Raw genomic sequence first — 22,209 nt, 5'->3', positions numbered from 1 at the left:
CTGAGGTCACATGTTAAACAGATTAATTACCACCCGAGTAACTCATACAATGAGTAATAATATACCACCCGAGTAACTCATTATACTATAAGTAATAATATACATATTATGACAGTTCCCTTGGCGGGTAGAAGTTAAATCACATACCGCTCGTCTTTCTTACTTTAATATCGATCCTCGCAAGTCTACGTAGTTTATCTTGAATTCCTCGTATATCTAAATATTAGAAATACATTGCGTGTTGTATATAATATAATTATCTTCTTCCTTATGTACAAAATTAATTCAAATCACATTGAAAAAGAGAAATGAAATGGGGTTTAACGTTCTACTGTTCTGCCCCGATTGGGCAAATGAAGACGGGCATACGCCAAGTACTATGAGGGGAAAGTTTGCCAAAGGTGCTTTTACTTGTACGCCAATGTGTTGACGGAACCTAAGTTTTTCTGTACCATTCGAAGGACTATAAGTAGTCTTTAGCCAAACCAGCACATACATCTGATATGTTGCTTTAATGCGGAATGAAATAAAACTATATATCTCATTTAACTCATTAAACTCATTTTCCTAAAGCCTCGGTGAGCCACACAACCACTAATCCTTCTTTGATTGACATTTAGTAATTGAACATATTAACACAAGGTACAATTTTATGGATACACAATTACTGAGTATCCTCGTCGAAACGTCACTTAGTCTTAAACTCAGTAATTGTGTATCCATAAAATTGTACCTTGTGTTAACCACTAATCCGTTTCCATATTTCATTTTAACAAATACATTGACTTAAAGCCTCTACGCGTCATTTGAGAGATGGAGGACTCCCTTGCAAACTACAAATATACTCCTAAAAGTTGAATTTCTAACAGAAACATCGGTCCTAAAATGTTCAATTCCTTTCAGTATTTACATCGTAAGAATTGAAAATACGACACAAACGGTATATAATCAAACGCCACCGGTAAATCTGTGCTACAATCGTGTAAGTCCGATTTATTCTATGTCGGGAGACACCGATGACATTTTCATTTTGTTTCCTTGGACATTAAAAAGTGGCTGCTGCAAAGATGACTGATCAAGCCCAACATTACCCTGTTGCCGGTGATAAAACGGGAAAAAGAGTGTCTAGTAACATCATAATAGGCTCTATTATACAATTTAGATTATTGAATTTGCAATGGCTGATCAAGTTAGATGGACAGATCAGATGGTGGGTGAATACACACTGGATTAATACATGATTAATAATTTCAAAATCATTACCACATACTCCTTGGCGCCTGGCAGCATTTAGAAATGAAATTATATGAAATGGAGCATCGAATATCGACTATGAAAGAAGACTTCATGGCGTATTCTCGTCATTATTACTACGGTTGATCCTGAAAGCAGGAGGTTAAATCCATATCATGCTTCTACTGGATACGAGCATCCAGTCTGAATATTTTACTTCAATTAGAAGCAGAATTATCACGTTCTTTCTTGTCGCCATTTCCAAAAGAAATGCAATTATATGTAATGGAAAATAGAGTCCTACTCCAACGGTGAAATTGAACGCTGCATGCAATAAACCCATTTTCATTAGCCAGGGTGATACAGAAAGGCATGGCGTTAACCCCAATTTCATGCTTAAACACAATTTCATGCTTAAACCCAATTCCATGCTTTTACTGGATATGAGCACCAAGTTTGAATATTTCACCCCAATTAGAAGCAGGAATATCGCGTCCGAAAAAGAAACAAGAAAAATGTTTTATTTATGTGTGTACTGTATTGGGAAATTGATTTAATGTCACAGGAGTTAAAGCCAAATTTTGACTACGCTGTCATCCTACTACTTGATATAAGCACCTCGGTTAAATATTTTACCCCAATTAGAAGCAGAAATATCGCGTCCGAAAAAGAAACAAGAAAAATGTTTTATTTATGTGATTATTGTATTGGGAAATCGATTTAATGTCATAGAAGTTAAAGCCAAGTGTTGTTCTACGATCAAGTATAGATTGACCTTTGACCTATTAGGTCGTTTAAAGGTTAGTGCTAAAAGATAAGGCCAGCTCAATTTTTCGTCATAGGTCACGAGATGTAAACAGGGCTAGCGCTAATCTCAACCCTAACTCTAACCTGAACCTAGTCACTCAATTTTCGTCATAAGTCACGAGATAGCGCTAATCCCAACCCTAACCCTAACCTTGGACATCGCCCCAATGCTTACCCTAATCCTAACCTACAATCTTGTCAACAATCACGTGTAACCTTATTTATATCTCAGCGACCTTAACAAAAATTGAGCTGGTCTCAACAAATAGATTTAGCCGTCGAGTATATCTTATACAAAGTGTTATTGTCGTAAATATATTTATGACCACCTTAACGTGGTAGTAGTTGTTTATTAACGTCTCACCAGTTATAAATACATCACATTCATAAATTATAATATACCAAGAATTAAAAAACCTGCCATTCATTAAGAATTATGAGAGACGAGATGTACATTATATAGACACAAATAAATAAGCATAGTAAAATACAAATAACAGAAAAACACACATACAATGTGAATTTTAAAATTTACATCTACACTAGGCTAAAAATAAGAACCCAATCACGAACATGGGTATAAAGTTTTTAAAATATTTTTAAAATATCGTAGCAGGTTTTGGCACTCAACTTACCTACTTTGTCCTAGGTGTATATCGCACACACGTTATCATCTTTTTATTGTCTTGGCGCACACGCAGCTGTCGTGCCTGTGGGAGTAACCCGTAGTCGCTTGGGACCCCCCCCCCCCCCAACACACACACCCTTTAACGTGATATGGTTTGGTTTAGATGTCAGGGGATTACTCATTATCCCCTTTACAACACTCCCTCAATGTATATATTTTATTTGGAACTCTTATCAGCTTAGTTTTAGAATTTTGGTTGATGCGGCACTCCATAATCTGTATCCGAATAGCTAAATAGCTTCTCATTATTCAAGTCTTTAATCTCTTTAAAGGTGCTGAAAGAATTTTAAATATGAAATTGCGGCCACGATGGCTCAGTGAGTAAGACGCTGGTTCGCTAGTCTGGAGGTCGCGGTGTTGCGCAAGAAAGTTCATCGTGATTTTCCGGCGTGGTTTCCCCTTGTCAGTGGTGCAGGACGCAGGGCCTGACATGGACAGCCGTCTAGTCGTTCGTGTGAGACGAAAAAAAACCATACTTCCCGAGTATACATTTGCATGGATGTAAAATATCAATAGATAGTTGGAATTCGATATAAGTATGGGCAAAATTTACTTCATAGAACATTGTATAGTGTATGCCCGTCTTCATTAGGCCAGTCGGAGCAAAACAGTAGGATGTTAAAACCCATTTACAATTTCAGTAAATAGAAACCATTAGACTTCTCATAAAACACGCGTTTTAATAATGCAATCTTAATATCTATTAGTGGCACTGTTTGGATTCCTACAGAGAATCCATAACGAAATACGAAATGACCCAGTCACTCCTCTACTTCCTGGTTGAGACCTTGTCAGTTTAAGTGCCATTCAGATAGTAATGGTGCTAGCAGATGTAACAATATTCTATAACTGTAAATTGTGTCGTGCAGCTGAAGTTTGTTTCAATCAAGCTTAACTTTAAAAATAAAATAGGGAGGCGGGGGTGGGGGTGGTATCAGAATGGTTAACGCGTGCGTGTTGCATTATAAGGTCTGTCATTGAGTCAACCCCTACTGAAATGAAATGTTCACCTCCTCTGAAGTGTTGTTCATTTCTGACATACTTCGAGGAACACTTCCTTTGAAGTGTTTAAAAAAACTCCACCGAAATGTTCATTTCTAACACACTTCTAGAAACACTTCAAGCGAAGTGTTCACTTTAGAAACATTTTCAAAGACACTTCCTTTCAAGTGTTATAACAACTCCACCGAAATGCTAATTTCATCGACACTTCCAAAAGATGGTCTGTTTTCACAGCATTTCATCGTCACTTCTGAAAGATAGTCGATATAGTCATTTACACTTCTATATACAAAGGCATCATAAGGTGTGTCATTGAGTCAATTGAAGTAGCGTTGTGGTTCGTTGCTCGTTTTTCGTTATTCGCGAATACCGAAAAACAAACGGGCTCGTTGTGCGTTATTCGCGATTACGGACAACGAACAACAAGCTAACTTCACGAATAATTGACGGTGAAATAGTGTATTGTGAGTAAGATAGTATATTTTGAACTTTTGTATCCAATGGTCACTATTCTGTTTTGAAAAATAAATATCCAGCCTAGTTGGTGTCTAGACTAGTTTGCAACAAGACGGTGTCACTTTACCTTTCGCTCACACCGCATTTCATTTTTATTGATATGTTCTGTAACGTGAAGTGAAATATAGCACGTGTTACACGTTAGAACCTAATATAAATCAATTGGTATACATTTTAATATCAACTTATTTTACGGCATATTGATCTGATCAAAATGAAAATGAAATGGGGTTTAACGCCCTACTATTCTGCTCCGACTGGGCTAATGAAGACGGTCATACGCCATACAGTGTGTTATGAGGAACATTTTGCTCGGGAAGCGGCACTATGGCCTACTCTTATATCGAATTCCAATTGCCAAGGGATATTTTACATGCACGCCAATGTTTACACGGTAACTCCGATTTCCGTCCCAGTCCTGCACCACTGACACTAAGGAAACACGTCGGAAAATGACGATTAACTTTCGCTGTCAATGCAGGGATCGAACACAGGCCAGGCTAGCGAGCCAACGTCCTACTAACTGAGCCACCGTTGCGCCCTATATTGATCTTATACCTTCCACAGTTAATAATAACAACATATTTGATATCCATGTTAATTTTATTCATAGTTTTCTTGTTAGTATAGAGTTTATTATGAAATGCAAATCCAAACTGTCGAGTTTATTACATTAATACTTGTTGTACACCAGACTACTTTTTCTAAAACAGAAGTAGTTTAACGTGTATGCTTTAGATTAGAAATCGGAGCCACGGTGGATAAGTTAGTAAGACACTAGATCGAGTGATTTCCCTTGCCAGTGGTGTAAGACGGGATGTCATTGAGTCAATTGGCGGGGTTTCGATTCCCCGGTTGTACGTGACAATGAGTAGGGTCGCCTGTCCAACCTCGTGTGATTTCTCCGGGTCCTCCGATTTTCTCCCACTGCTAAAGATCCCTACTCGCAAGCGAATTATTGAAATAAAATTAAACCATTGGTTAGACCCGAAATGACCTTGTTTGTGTCGAGTGGACGTTAAATTCTCTCTCTCTCTCTGTTAATTCCTTGTAGTGATTGTTTTGTCTGCTAAAAGGTTTCAGAGAGAGAGAGAGAAGTTGGGTTTAACGTCCACTCGACACAAACTAGGTCATTTCGGGACTATAAAAGGTTTCCAAATGTTATTTATATTTTGCACCACATTTTTGTTAACAGGTCATTATTTGCTTTATAACGATGCCTGTATATTTATTGAAACGTAGCATGTTAATAAAATTAATAAGTAGTAAATCCATACAAATCCATACAAGTGTTTTTTTAATTGTATCATATTTACAAATCCATACAAGTGTTTTATTAAATTTACCATATTTACAACTAAAACCCCGAGAAATAGATTCGGAAAACTAACTGTAAAATAAAACACGTATTGCGAAGAATCGTAATTTTACCAGAACAACACAACAAATCGAATTAACAGTACTTGTACGGATTGTCAAACATTTGGCGATAAATTTTTGAGGTACTGGCGTTTCTTTTTTAGAATTGGCGAAAAAAAATCCTTAAAATTCTAATCGTATTTATCCCGGATTAACCATAGCGGCATACTATAAATCAATCAACTTGCTGATAATCCCGAACGTGTCGTAAGTAATACTAAACAATTGTCTGGGATTAATGGTTTCAACTGATTGTTAATTGCCGATAATAAAGCCTTTATCTTGTCTTTATTCGTCATATTAATTAACCCTAACAAATAGATTAGCGGTGACTATTTGATATTACGTGATTAAAACAAAGGGGAGTAATCAAAATGGCCGATCGTTACCGGACAACTCTTTTCAAAGAGAGTTACATGTTTTGATAGTTGAATTTTGTTTACTGTATGTGGCTTTATACGACATGTATAAATATAACAGCATGGCTAATTGGACATTATTATTTCAAATTATATTATCACCATGGGTCAAAAACGAAAGAGCGAGTTGAATAGCGACGATTCTGGAGTGAGAAAAACTGTCGGCTTTTTTTTCGTTACCGCCGCCGAAGTGTTCTAAAAATAACGAAGAGTCTGACGTTGGCTCCTCTAGACGAAATGAAATTGACACTACGATTAATGATTCAGATGCTGTTACCGTGACGTTACACGAAATCAACAATAGGCCTATTGTACACGCGAAACGAAAATTCAAAGAAAACTGGAAATTTGGCAATCCTTGGCTGAGATTTGACGTATACACGCAGAAAATGTTTTGTTCAATATGTGAAAATTCGAAAGTCAGCAATAGTTTTACATCTGGGTGTAATGTTCTGAAGAAAGAAAGTATAGACACTCATCTATCTGCAAAAGGTAAGCTGATTTTATATGTTGATGAATTTATGTGAATGATTTTATATGAGAATATCCTTGACTCAATATCAATCCTGTTACAGACTATCTACGACTCAATCCTGTCAGTGACGACCAAGTATTAAATATAATGTTTATTTTTCAGGTCCATCTAGCCACAAAGCAGCGGTAATGATTATTGAAAATGGCAATGACATGGCTAAGGCCAGAGAGAAATCGGTGTCCAAATCAAAAGAAGCTATATTATCAGCCATGAGTAATGTCCTGTTCATGCCAGAGCATAATTTAAGAATGTTTAAGAATGTACAAGAAATAAATTGTTTTATGCTATTTTTATGCTATTACAATTTTTTTTTTTTTATTATATATTTTTGGCGGATAAATATGCAAGTTGGCGGAAAAAAATATCATCATTGTTTTACATAAAAATATTAATCCATTTTGGCGGAAAAAAATTGAAAGCCAGTGTGAGCCCTGTTTATTATTTATAGAAAGAATATTATATCCTGTCAAAAATACAGCACTAATAAAATAAAAATATAAGCTTACACGATGAGTTATCTCAGTCTCTTAGCCGGGTCGGCTAAAGATATGACTCTCTAAGAGCCATGCATAATGTCTTAACCTAGTCCCGAGCCGGAGGCTGTGGGTACATAGATCTAAGAAACCCACATGATGCCCCTATCCCACTCTCTAAGTCGAGGTGGCTGTGGGAACATGATGGCTGTGGGAACATGCTTCTGAGAATACCCAAAATGATGTCTCTATCCCACCTCTAAGCTGAGGAGGCCGTGGGGACGAGCTTCTGAGAATATTAAAATGATGTCTGAATCACATTTAATCGCGCTGTTTAAAGGGCATTAGGTAAGGTTAGATATAGAAATGAAATGGGGTTTAACGTCCTACTGTTCTGCTCCTAAACTGGGCTAATGAAGACGGGCAAACCCCATACAGTGTGCTGTGAGGGAAATTTTGCCCGGGCAGCGGCGCTACGGCCTACTCTTATATCGAATTAAAACTGCCAATGGATCTTTTACGTGCACGCCAATATGTACACGGGACCTCGGTTTTTCGTCCCGTCCGAACGACTAGACAGCTGTCCTTGTAAGGCCCTCCGTCCTGCATCACTGACAATTGGAAACCACGCCGGAAAGATTAGATAAAGCGCTGGCAGTTTTCGCTATAATAGTTAAAAATAGATAATGAAAACAGAACATTATGCTGAAAATGTCAATCAAATTGCTTCGCACTGAACCGAGATATTAGCATTTAAATTTTAGGCTAGCCTTGGACGCCATTACCAACTTTGGTGCGATAATAAACCAAGTCTTGGTTATCCATTTTTACGTTAAATAATCCATCACCAAATGTATTCAAATCCACTAAATATCGCAGGCTAACGATGGCATCGAGAATTGATTATTGTCTGGATGAGTTTATTAATGTCTAATTAATAATTTATATAACATTTCAGGCCTAGACAAAGACCTGCAGTAGGCAGATTTAGCTTTTGCATAATGAATGTTTAATTTATATAAAACGTTTCGCTACGTCGTCTATTATGGCGAAGTATTACCATATTTGTGTAAGTGTTTCATTTGGGCACCCGTTTATTTATCTAATTGTTCCAATCTGTACCCAGATGGCTTGACAGCATTAACTCACTTCCAGAAATGGATGGTGACAGAACTGTCAGTGAGTTAGTCTAAGAAAGTTGTAGAATAATGCAAGGCACCTACTTACCCAGCTCTACTTGTCACCCATTTGTTTAACGACTTCAATATATTAAAGATACATTATGGGAGATTAGATAAAAAGCTGGCAGTTCTCACTATAATAGTTAAAAACTAGATAATGTAAAGGGAATTTGCTGGAAATTTCAGTCAAATTGATCCACTCTGAACCGCGAATTTAGCGATTGAATTTTAGGTCTACCCTCGAGCATCAGTACTTTAGTCGGTACGATATTAAAAACATAGCCTCGATTATCCATTTTTTTTATTTAATCATGAATGAGCGTTGAGCAGCAGATCGGATTATAATCCAGTAAATATCGCAGGCTAGCGATAACACCGAGAGTTGATTATGGTCTGGTTATGTTTATTAATGTCTAATTAATAGTTTATATAACATTTCAGGCCTAAAGAAAGACCTCCAATAGGCAGATTTAGCTATTGCATAATGTATGTTTAATCAGAGCACCTTTCATATCTAAAATAACCCTTATAGTATATAAAATATTATTTTATATCATTTCCAATGGCACGAATTTCCTTTTGAATGGCACGTATGCGTAACACACAATTAAACGGTCTGAAATACAAAACGAAATTACATAATATCTGATCAAATAGAAAATCTATTCAGTTTCAAATGGCAAATAGGCGCGCAAATGAAATTATAGCGCGGAACTGTTATAAGTGTTCTTTTTGCCATGAACCGCGGGGTCCCCTGGGCTGTGAATCGTGTAGGCTTTGAAGCAGATTTTGGAACTCGTGCGTTTCAGGAAATTGAGTGCAATCACTATGGTTTTAGCAAGCAACAGATAATTAAGAATTCAACAACATTTATTTTTTTACAACATGAAAGGATGACTTGAATGTGTAATTGGCAAAGAAAAAAAATCTTGTAGTTTCCATGGTTTCTCTATGAAAAAGAGATTGTAAGAATTGTTATTATTCGCGTGACTGATAATAACATAGAATTAATTTACCGCTCAATTAGGCCTAGTGATTTATCACATGAACCTCGGGATATAGTTAAGTAATAAGTACAAGGTGGTTATACACGTATTTAATCAACCGTCTAGATGCGGTTTATTTGGTTAACAATCTTGTAGTAGCAACATTGGTATCAATTTCTTTTATCTTTGTGGGGTTGGATGGCCGAATCGTTAGCGTGTGCGCTCTGTATCATAAGGTCTGTCATTGAGTCAACTGGCGTGGTTTCGAATCCCCACTTGTACGTGGCATGGAGTAGGGTCGCCTGTCCAACCTCGTGGGTTTTCTCCGGGCCCTCCGGTTTCCTCCCACTGCTAAAGACCCCTATGCGCAAGCGAATTATTCTAATAGAAATGAACCATATGTTGTGTCGATTGGACGTTAAACCCCATTTCTCTCTCTGTCCCTTTTTATCTTTACACAGTGGAAGAACTAACTGCATGTATACTATAAGCTTTCTATACACAAAAACCCAATTAAATAAGCCTACCATATTTTCTCACAAAATTTCTGCAAACCCCACATCGTTAAGAGAGAGAGGGAGAGAGAGAGAGAGAGAGAGAGAGGGGGTAACGGGGGTCTTTAGCGGTGGGAGGAAACCGGCGGACACGAAGTAAACACACGAGGTTGGACAGGCGACCCAACTCCTTCGAAACCACCCTGCTTGACTCCTTGTGATCAATTAACCATTCGGCCACCCAACCCACATTACGAGAGAAGATAAAGGATATTATTGGGGAGCGTTTGGAAACTGCTATGATTTCTAAATTAACATTCATAACAAGTTTGTTTCAAGTTCGGCGACAAAGAAATTTTATCATTGTGACAGGTTCTTGCATGTGTGGGAGCCGTGTTGGCTCATTGAGTAACAATTTGACTCGTTAACCGAAATGTCCCGGGTTCGATCCCTGTATTGAGCGAGAATTTCTCTCATAGCACAATGCATGGCGTATGCCCATCTTCATTAGCCCTGTCGGTGTAGGATAGTAAGCCCTATTTTATACACCATGCAGTTTGCTATGGGAGAAATGTACTATGGTCTATTCTTATTTCGAATTCAAACTATTGAGTTTTCTTTTACGTGTACTATAATTCGTGCACTTTAATGTGTACACGGGACACCGGTTTGTCTTACTATCCGAACGACTACACGCATGACACAACAAGCGTCCACCGTGTGAACAGTAGCCGATGTAAATAAAAGTTAGATAACCATAAACACGAAACGAAATATTGTCTGGCAAGCCGATAATCCACCCTCTAGGCCATTGTACGGCTTCGATTATAAGTAGATTAGACCACAGTCGCCATTTAAGTGTTTAAATCGGGATATTAAGTCTCGATTGTCAAGTGACGTAGGTACCTTAATAAACAGTATACGCTAAATTTGGTCAAAACTTCAAAAACTCATAACTTCGCACAGAATAATGTACTTTGGCGGACATTTTTAACATATTAATTTTCAGTTATTCATTTTTAAACTATTATAACAAGAACGACTAGCACTTTATCTTACATAATGGATCTTTAAATTAAACTGGGTGTCATTGTTGAATATTCTAGATAAACTATTTCAATGGCATTTAGTAATTGAACTGGAGTATATAGTGCTTGATAATGACTTTAGAAGCCTAGTCGAAACGTCGATCAGTAATAAGCAGTAATTGTATTCCATAGACTTGTGACCTGTATAAAATATAGATGCGGGTTATTCACCGTTTCGGTAATTGTAACAAAAATTATGTTACAATTCCATAATGAATGAGAAGTGACGTTTGACGTTCGGGCAGACAGGTGCGATTTAAAATATGCCATATTAATAGAAGCCAACAGAAAACATCCAAAATCTGTGCCGCGAATGCATAAACACGAAACGATATTCTCACTATCCAACGAAAACATGGAATCATAATGAAATAAACAGACAATGTGCTGTATGCTCTAGTTAGAAGCCTCGGTGATTTGATGTTAATGAAATAAACAGATGAGGTATGTGTTTATGACGAAGTGTTTAGTATAGGTTTCCTATAAACAAAACACAGGATGACCGCACTAAACATCTTAACAGAGAGAGAGAGTGAGAAATGGGGTTTAACGTCCACTCGACACAAACTAGGCCATTACGGGACTAACATATGGTTTAATTTTATTTCAATAATTCGCGTGTGCGTAGGGGTCTTTAGAGGTGGGAGGACCCGGGGAAAACCCACGAGGTTGGACCCTTCAGGATGATCACTATCCAGTATTGTGGAACAAATATCAGGGGTCAATTATTACTGCACTCCCATTAAATTATTAGAATACACTAAACCAATGTACAGGACTGTACAATTTCGTAATAGCAGATTTTCATATTGGTAAAATTGGTAAAACTGTGGACAATTTGTTTGAAACTATAAATCAATGGAACTGTTGCACAATGACTTATGTCTGCTGTATTAGCATCGCTGTTAGCTACCACTAGTAGTTGTATATTCTTTAATGCTGAACTCTTGTTTTTGTACGCCGTACAATCGTCCATGATGTTTCTACAACTTGAAAACAAGTATGGCGATTATTTAGGGTGTTAATTTTTTTTTATTTGATTATTTCTGTAGTTTTGTAATCGAAGTTCAGCTTTAAGTGGCATTTAGTAACTGGGCAGATAAATAAAACTATAAACATACTTATGGAAAACAGCTACTTTAGGCGACGTTTCGAAGATTATTCTCTCAGCGTTTTCAAGCTAATAGCTTCGAAACGTCGCCTAAATAAATCATAAGTATGTTTATAGTTTATTTAGTAGTAGTATAGTAATTGAGTAATGATATGATATGAAATGGGGTTTAACGTCCTAATGTTCTGCGCCGGCTGGGTTAATGAAGACTGACATACGTCATACAATGTGCTATGAGGGGAATTCCCACGTATACACTTGTGCCATGCAATGTATACATGGGACCTCGGGTTTTCTTCTCATCCGAATGACTGGACAGGCGACCCAACTCCTTGTCGCGTACAACAGGGGAATTTATAGAAATCAATAAATCAATAATATTGAAAGAAGAAGAAGAGAATAAACATCTTTACCAAAGAATTAAAAATTCTGACGTTCTGACGTTTTGAAGACGAGAGAGAGAGAGAGAGAGAGAGAGAGAGAGAGAGAGATAGAGGTGGGGTTTAACGTCCACTCGACACAAATAGATCATTTCGGAAATAACACATGGTTCAATCTTATTTCAATAACTCGCATGCGCGTAGGGGTATGTAGCAGTGGGGGGGGGGGACCGAAAGACTCGGAGAAAACCAACGAGGTTGTACAGGCGACCCTACTCCTTGTCACGTACAACTGAGGAATCGAAACCACGCCAGTTGACTCCATGACAAACCTGATGATACAACGCGCATCTATATTGACAATCTGATTAAAATACAGATCTATATTTCGTTTCGTTTTTTATACTTTTGATGTCCTACACTACATGAAGATCTGACCGGTTGTTGCGATAAGTCACGTCAGAGGTCATACGAGCGGCGTTTGACCTATGACGTCAGACATTTGATTAACCAATCAGCATTGATGTCACTAGTGGATTACCCACAGTTCCGTGCAAAACACGCTTAAAGCTCGCCGTAACAGACCGTTTCATTGGCTAATACCTCACACCATTATGAACACATTAATGATAACAACTCTTCCAGATCCCAGTGTAGTGAAGACAAGTAAAACGAAATTTTTAACTATAAAAACGAAACGAAATAGGATCTGTGTATTAATCTTATTGCTTTAGAGATCTATATAAATCTATTGAAATCAATCAACCAATCAATAATATTCGAAGAAAAAGAAGAAGAGAATAAAATTCCACTCAAATGAATACATATACTATACAAACTGAAGTTCTGACGCTTTTAAGACAGGTTAACATTGATACATAGGCTACTGTTTATAAATTAGGTTATAGAGACTTGAGATTAAATCCGGGAATTTAAAGGGATGTAACAAATTAGTCTTCTAACGTCGCCATTTTAAGTAAAACACTACTTTGATTTTATTAAATCGTGATATATCAACGCATTACTGTGAACCGAGGGGAGACGGCTGCTTCCTGTTCTGTGTCTTCAAATCAAAAGAATAATCTAATTTTATATTAAACTTAGCGTGTACACAGGTCAATAAACAAAGGAAACTCGAGGAATCAGTCGTGTATATCCGTTATTAATGTTGTTCTAAACCCGCACATATTGAAACTTGTGTTTTGTTCGATATTTCTCCACGTGGATGTCCTATATTGTAGTATCAGCCTGGAGGTCGGGAGTTCGATCTCTGCATTGGCCGAGAAAGTTTATCCAGATTTTTCGGCGTGATTCTCCCTAGATGCAAGAAGGAGGGCCTGACAAGGACAGATGTCTAGTCGTTCGGATGGTACGAAAAACCGAGGTCTTGTGTACACATTGGAGTACACGTTAAAGATCCCTGTACAATTGGAATTCGATATAAGAGTAGGACGTAGTGCCGTTGTCCGGGTAAAATTTCCCTCATAGCACACTGTATGGCGTATGCCCGTCTTCATTAGCCCAGTTCGGAGCAGAACAGTAGGACGTTAAACCCCATTTCATTTCATTTCCTATATTGTAGTATACTTTAAAACTTCACAGGGAAACTGACAGCCGAGTTGTTAGCATTCACCAATTGCTTTAAATAAATCGTCTTGGAATCCCAACAGTTCAGTAAACTAACGATTTTTCTGTTTTATCAAAGAAAAACGTTTTATTGATTACCTTTTGAATCCGTTTTCTTATTTTGAAGTATTGCGTTTCGTATGTATATATTACTGATGGATAGGATACGCTTATAATTATTCAGTGCTTTTTACTAGTGAGACACGTTTTCGTATAATTTATTAAAATAATTTCCAGGTCGATTCAGGTTGTGTTTCTTTATGACGTAGATTTATATAAGTCACTGGCCTGTTTTAAATTAGTTTGACTAAAAACTTACATAAACGGATGGGGTGGATGGCCGAATGGTTAACGAGTGCGCGCTGTATCCTAGGATGTGTCAACTGGCGTGGTTTCGATTGACCGGAGGTTGTACCTGACAAGAAGTAGGTTCGTCTGTCCAATAAAGTGGGTTTTTTCCGGGTCCTCCGGTTTCCTCCCACTGCTAAAATTGAACCATATGTTAGTCCCGGAATGACCTAGTTTGTGTCGAGTGGACGTTACACCCCATCTCTCTCTCTCTCTCTCTCTCTCTCTCTCTCTCTCTCCCTCTGTCTCTCTCTCTTTCTCTCTCTCGCTCGGTCGCTCGTAAACGGAAAATAAAAAAAGTCATAGTTTTGAATGAGAATGGAATACGGTGTAATCCGATCGATTTGAATTAATTGTGACAAATGGTCATCGAAGATGAGTTCCAATTGGTAATCATCCGTTAACTCTCCTTTAACTTCCAAACAGTCATACGCCCTTTAAAGAGGAACTAATAAAATATAGATGTATACACAAGGGTAATTCGAAATATAGATTGATCTAATGAAATTGAAATTACAAGAGTTTTGTTTGTACCTAAATGAAATGTTCATTTGAAATTAAAAGAGATCGTTGGTAGCTAAATAAAGTGCATTGGGAATTAAGAAAGATCGTTTATAAGTAATTGAAATGTTCATTTCTAATTCATAGAGATCGTTTGTAATTGAATAAAGAGATAGGAGAAAAGGGGACACAAAGTAGGTCATTTCGGGACTAACATATGGTTCAATGTTATTTCAATAATTCGCTTGCGCGTATGGGTCTTTAGCAGTGGGAGAAAACCTGAGTTCCCGGAGAAAACCCACGAGGTTGGACAGGCGATCCTATTCCCTGTCACGTACAACCGGCGAATCGAAACCATGCCAGATGACTTAATGACAGACCTTATGATAGATACAACGCACGGTACCCCCCCCCCCCCACACACACACACGCACACTCCCCTCTCCCCCTCCCCCCTCCCTGCCTATAATTGAATACTTTAATAAGGCTATCAACACAGGATGCGTATAGATTGTTATTGTGATTATATTTTCTATAACACCTGCAGAGATAAGACAAACAAACACTTGAATCCGATAACTAACTACTTCTACGTGAGGTTTGTTTTCATCACTATAATATGGCTAGAGGAATCTTTTCAAAATTTAATTACGAAAATATAATATTGTTAGAGAAGTGAACTCGAGTGGAAAATTGTATTTAAGTTTACACTGACTTCAACATAACTGAATCATTGCATTGCGAGAGTGTGTTACACTTAGGTTGTTGCCAGAATTTTTTTTTTTATAAATTTTATAAACAATATTTTATTCTCCGAAAAGGATTGAGAAACGACTAGGCCCATATTACCTCTCTCCTATATAAAATAAAATATATACAAAAAGACTGTATAACCAAATTATGATAAACTCAATCTAAATAGTAGCACAAAAAAATGAACAAAAAAAAAATTGGGCAATAAAGTGTCTTTTTGGGTTAATTATAGATTTTTACACAGTTTAAACCTATACCTATGAACCACTATATCTTACCCATTTATTTCGGGAGCCACGGCGGCTAAGTGGGTAAGACGCTGGCTCGCTAGCCCGGAGGTCGCGTGTTTCATCCCAGTATTGGCTGAGAAAGTTCATCGAGATTTTCCGACGTGGTTTCCCCTTGTAAGTGGTGCAGGAGGGAGGGTCTGACAAGGACAACTGTCTTTTCGTTCGCATGGGACGAAAAATCGAGGCCACGTTGGCGGCGCGGTGTTGCAGGACGGAGGGCCTTGCGAGGGACAACGTAGAGACGTTTGGATTGGATGACAAACCGAAATACCCTATACACATTGAGCCGCACGTAAAATAACCCTTAGCATTTAGAATTTGGTATAACTGTTACTCGTAGTGCCGCTGTGCAGGCAAAATTTCCCTCATAGCACACTGCATGGCGTATGTCCGTCTTCATTAGCCCAGTCGGAGCAGAACAGTAGGAAGTTAAACCAAATTTCATTTATCCATTTATTTCATTATCAACGACTCTCATAAATGTATAATAGGTCTGTTCTAATTTTAATCTATGAAACTTACACTTTAGGTACCAAAATGGCGCAGTTGTTCAGACTCTCTTTTTTTATGTATGGCTCTTGTTAATGCCAATATATGATACAAACATCGAGGAATATAAAGTTTATATTAAACATACATTATGCAAGAGAGAGAGAGAGAGAGAGAGAGAAATGGGGTTTAACGTCCACTCGACACAAACTAGGTCATTTCGGGACTAACACATGGTTTAATTTTATTTCAATAATTCGCTTGCGCGTAGGGGTCTTTAGCAGTGGGAGGAAACCGGAGGACCCGGAGAAAACCCACGAGGTTGGACAGGCGACCCTACTCCTTGCCACGTACAACCGGGGATTTGAAACCACGCCAGTTGACTCAATGGCAGACTTTATGGTACAGCACGCACGTGTTAACCATTCAGCTACCCCCCCCCCCCCATTATGCAAGAGCTAAATCTGTCCATTGTAGGTCTTTCTTTAGTCCTTAAATGTTATCTAATTTATTAATTAGACATTAATTGACTTATCCAGACCATAATCAACTCTAGATGCCATCGCTAACCTGGGATATTTAGCCGATTGGAATACATTTTTTTGAAAAATAAAACTGGATAATAGAGACGTTGTTTTTTTTTTATCGTATTGACTTTAGTAATGAGGATCGAGGCTAGCCTATAATTCTAAAGCTAATATCTCGGTTCAGAGTGGAGAAATTTGATTGACATTTTCAGCATATTCTATGTACGTTATCTATTTTTGAACTAGTATAGCTAGATCTGTAATTTGACTGAAATTGTCAGCATATTCTATTTACGTTATCTATTTTTTAAACTATTATAGCGAGAACTGTCAAGGTTTTATCTAATCTCCCATAATACCACTTTAAGTTGTTGTTTGAGATTGGAGAGACTTAAGTTGTTTTGAAACGTGAATCTCGACCGACTTACATAGCTAGAATGTCTTTCAATACAAGGGATATATTTAACCACTTATGAAGTGGTTTACATTGAAGCTTCTCACCTGTCTGCGATATTATCCTAGTTGGAAGAGGACGTAAACTCTTAGTTTGTTAGTAGCAGTATTGGAAGCCCCACGCATTGTCGGCGATATCACCTCTGCGGAAAGTCGACGTTAAATAAAGTTATTTCACACAGAGTGTATGCGATATCAGTACCAGACGACGCAGACGCGGAACCCTAGTTTAGTAGCTGTAATAGACACATCAAACATTGTCGGCGATATCACATCGGTGGAAAGCCGACGTTAAATAAAGTTATTTCACACAGGGTGTATGCGATATCACCACCAGCGGAAGCGGACGCGGAACCCTAGTTTAGTAGCTGTTATAAACACACCAAATATTGTCTGCGATATCACGTTGGTGGAAGCGGACGTTAACTAAACCTACTTCATACGTAAACACACGAAGCTTTACATCGATTGGTAGGTTTGTTCGGTGTATAGACGTGTACAGTGTGTGAGAGCGAGGTACTGTTAAACAATTGGATCCATCAATCTTAAGCTATACATTGACTTGTACGGCAACTACTGACTTGTATCTTTTAGAGAGCTTAATTCAGGGTTCAGAGAGAAATCGTTGATTTATGTAATGATGGAAATTAATTACATTATATTCATTATTGTATAAACTCATTGTGGCTACTATGGATTTGTTATCACAACTCTTACTGCGTCTTGAGTAGTGTGTTAGAAAAGCTTAAGTCTTACCGTGTCGAAATTCGGACAAAGTGGCGTTTTGGATAACTTTAACTGGAATTTTCACCCGTTCAACGCACACCTCAAGTACATTATATTCATTATTGTATAAACTCATTGTGGTTACTATGGATTTGTTATCACAACTCTTACTGCGTCTGAAGTAGTGTGTTAGAAAAGCTTATATCTTACCGTGTCGAAATTCGCACAAAGTGGTGTTTTGGATAAGTTTAACTGGAATTTTCATCCCTTTAACGGACACCTCAAGTACGAGACCTACCGATGGTTCAAATTAAAGTTTACTATAAACATACTATTAACTCATATCTAAATTTCTGACCCTGCAAATTGTGCTATTGTAAGTAAGGATTTAAATACACGAGGAATCCAGGACACCATTTCTATAAGTTACATGATTAAAGCGTGAGCATAGGGATCTATATCTGACGAATGAAGCGTTTGTAGTTTAAAACCATCTTCTGGATTGTTATATGGTTATATTAATTGTCCGTCATGTTCAGTACTTCATACTAAAGTTAAAAGAAACTGTAATTGATAACGATCTTTATCGTATGTTTGTGATTTACTCTGTTCCTGTGCTTGGAGTCTAAAACAGTGATTTAGATAAACAGCCTACAACTTAATGATCAGTACTTCATACAAAAGTTAGAACAAACTATATATCGTATATTTGCGATTTACTCTGTTTCCGTGCTCGGAGTCGCAAACAGTGGTTCAGATAAACAGCCCACAACTGAACTGTACTTCATACAAAAGTTAGAACAACCTATAATTGATATAGATATATATCGTATGTTTGCGATTTACTCTATTCCTGTGCTCGGAGTTGCAAACAGTGATTTAGAAAAATAGCCTACAACTTAATTGTGCATCATAATAAGTACTTTATACAAAAATTAAGACCAACCATAATTGATAAAGATATATATCGTATGTTTGCGATTTACTCTGTTTCCGTGCTTGGAGTCGAAAACAGTGATTCAGATAAACAGCCTACAACTTAATTGTGCATCATAATAAGTAATTTATACAAAAATTTAGACCAACGATAATTGATAAAGATATATATCGTATGTTTGCGATTTAATCTGTTTCCGTGCTTGGAGTCGAAAACAGTGATTCAGATAAATAGCCTCATAAGATAAACTATAATTGATATAGACCTTTATCGTATGTTTGTGATTTATTCTATACCCGTGCTTGGAGTCGCAAACAGTGATTCAGATAAATAGCCTACAACTTAATTGTGCATCATGATAAGTAGTTCATAATATGGAAGTTAAAACAAACTATGCTTGATATATTTATGTATCGTCTCTTAGAGTCCAACTCTGTTCCTGGGGTCTAATGTACTGAGTTATTAACCATAAATAAAAACGGCGTCATTGTATCCTTTTATCCCAGTAAAGCTTTGTCTGGTGTAGAAGCATCTTGGTCCTCCGGGGCAATATATAACTCGACGTGCGTTTAGTTGTTAGATTATTTGAGGATTACTGGTAACGGCTCAATTGACTGTCACGAGTATATATAGCTCGCTAGTCTTTCTATCAACAAAATGTCGATAAAACGCAAAAAGAAAATGACATGTACGTTGTTTAGGATTTTAGCTGTGGCTAGCCTGTGTTCGAGTATTATAAATCTGACTTTATTGTCGATTTGTTTGTCCGCAGGTAAGTTGTTATTATTTTTACAATTGATTTATGTTGGACAGAGATACGCGATTAGGAGAATGTTCGATCACTGAAGCCAACAAAATATGCCTTCAAGGAAATGTTCTCGCAGAGAGAGAGAGAGAGAGAGAGAGAGAGAGAGAGAAGGGGTAACGTCCACTCGACACAAAATAGGTCATTTCGAGACTGACATTTGGTTTAATTTTATTTCAATAATTCGCTTGCGCATCGGGGTCTTTAGCAGAGGGAGGAAACCACCAGAGCACCCGGAGAAAACCCGCGAGGTTAGAATAAGTTCTCGCAGTAAACATAATCTGTATTGGAATGGAATATGGTTTAAAGTGTCGTCAGTATATAACACCGGTCATTGTAAGGCTAAATTATGCCCATTTAATTACAAATGGAGCTGAGGGAATTTTACCGGGACAACGGTGGTTCGCTTACTCTTCGTTGCATTCCATCTGCCAAGGATTATTTTACGCGCATGTCATTGTTTACACGGCTGGATTTCGGCTTTCCGGGAGAAACGGTATTTAAAAGCTTTCGCCCACACGGTGCTTCGAACCCGAGATGCTCTAGTCATTCGACTACCACGGACCCGAGATATTCTATTCTGTAGGTCAATGCTCTGTCATTCGACTATCCCGGACCCCGTGTTATATTGGAAAACGGAACATGTTCTTGTTTCGTCTGTTATGCCAATGCTAGGGTGCCCCACCATAAATAAATATACCATACTATTTATTTATTTAACAATATATAAACTTAGTTTCTCACGATTATTGTCACTAAATAAACGATCGTGTTGTATTTAACAAGTTATAACCATTTAAACACCAATACAAAAAAAAAACATAGACCGAAAAGGTAAACTACAAGCGACCCTTACATCCGGGCACATTTGTGTGAAAAATAGGTTACGTGCCCTTGGTTTGAAATAAGTCGAGCTAAACCTATACCGACCGTTCTCAGACGGAGACATGATTTGGGGTGTATTACTTACTTGGGGTGTATTATGTCCACGAGTTTTTCTTTGTTTCTGTGGTTCTCCTGCACTTACTACTAGATTTACTGTAGGCAGTGGATGCTACCTGCTGGGCCATGGATCAATTGATTTGATAGCATTTTTATGGCTTATTACTTCCAAATGTCCGAGATGTTTACGGGATTCTCGTGTTCTCGGCGTTGTTACCGCTTGTAAGTGATGCAGGACTGGGGGCCTGGCAAGAAACAACTACTAATCGTTCGGATGGAACGAAAAAAAGAGGTCCCGCGCACACATTGACGTGCACGTCAAAGAACTCTTGACAGTTGGAATTCAATTTACATTCATTCATTCGTTCATGCATTGGTTTCTCTTTGTGCGGTTTGGTTCTCTTGTGTAATCATTAGTGTAAGAAATAGGTTAGATAATGAAATTTCGACTTTCTATAATTCATTTTACTCACTGTTCCGTTTAGATAATTTGCCAGTGATCGTAGGTTAATAAAATACACAAGTGGTCTGAAACCTGTTTTGGTGGACCTGTTATTATATAAGATAAAGACATTCCGTCTTTCTGTAATTACTTTTACTCACGGTTCCGTTAAGGCAATTTACTACAGATCGTAGGTTAATAAAATAGACAAAAGTGGTCTGAACCCTGTTTCGGTGGTTCTATTATTGTATAAGATAAAGACATTCCGTATTTCTGTAATTCATTTTACTCACGGTTCCGTTAAGGCAATTTACTACAGATCGTAGGTTAATAAAAACACAAGCGGTCTGAACCCTGTTTTGGTGGTTCTATTATTATATTATTATATAGGTTAGATAAAGACATTCCGTATTTCTGTAATTCATATTACTTACGGTTCTGTTATATTAATTTACTACAAATCGTACGTTAATAAAATACACAAGTGGTCTGAACCCTGTTTTGGCGGTTCTATTATTATATAGGTTAGATAATGACATTCCGAGTTTCTGCAATTCATTTTACCACGGTTCTGTTAAGGTAATTTACCACAGATCGTAAATACATCGATTGGTTATCTCTAATAACCCGTGGATCAAATCCTGTTTAGAGTATTGGCGGGTTTAATAATATTATCCTGGTTTTACATATATAATTTCTAAATCAATATATAGATCAGATACAATGTGGCGATACAATAGCAAAAACATACAAACACAATAACTTAAGCAAATATTATTATTTTTCTGGAATACCTTGAAATCGTAGAACCGTACATTTTTGGACGTTGGAACTGAACTGAAATGGGGGTTGACGTCCTACTGTTTTGCTCTGAGTGTGCCATGAGGAAACTTTTGCTCGGGCAGCGGCACCATGGCCTACTCTTATATCGAATTCCAACTGCCAAGGGATCTTTTACGTGTACGCCAATGTGTACACGGGACCTCGGTTTTTCGTCCCATTCGATCGACTAGACAGCTGTCCTTGTCAGGCCCTCCG

The 22,209-nt window shown here is 37.6% G+C and overlaps 1 protein-coding gene across 1 annotated transcript in view; it reads left to right on the top strand.

The window, feature by feature from the left end:
- The first annotated feature begins 17,767 nt into the window (after positions 1-17,767).
- Positions 17,768-22,209, top strand: part of LOC126824936 (uncharacterized) — a 90,190-nt gene continuing 85,748 nt past the window's right edge. The window contains exon 1 of the mRNA XM_050554390.2: positions 17,768-19,754. Within this exon, the coding sequence (XP_050410347.2) occupies positions 19,640-19,754 (115 nt within the window). The 5' untranslated portion in view covers positions 17,768-19,639. The remainder of the gene's footprint in view (positions 19,755-22,209) is intronic.

The sequence above is a fragment of the Patella vulgata genome, chromosome 6 (genome assembly GCF_932274485.2).
Source record: "Patella vulgata chromosome 6, xgPatVulg1.2, whole genome shotgun sequence".
In the NCBI taxonomy this organism is placed as follows: Eukaryota; Metazoa; Mollusca; class Gastropoda; family Patellidae; genus Patella; species Patella vulgata.
Note: the sequence above shows the minus strand (reverse complement) of the source record. Positions and strands in the feature narration are given on the sequence as shown.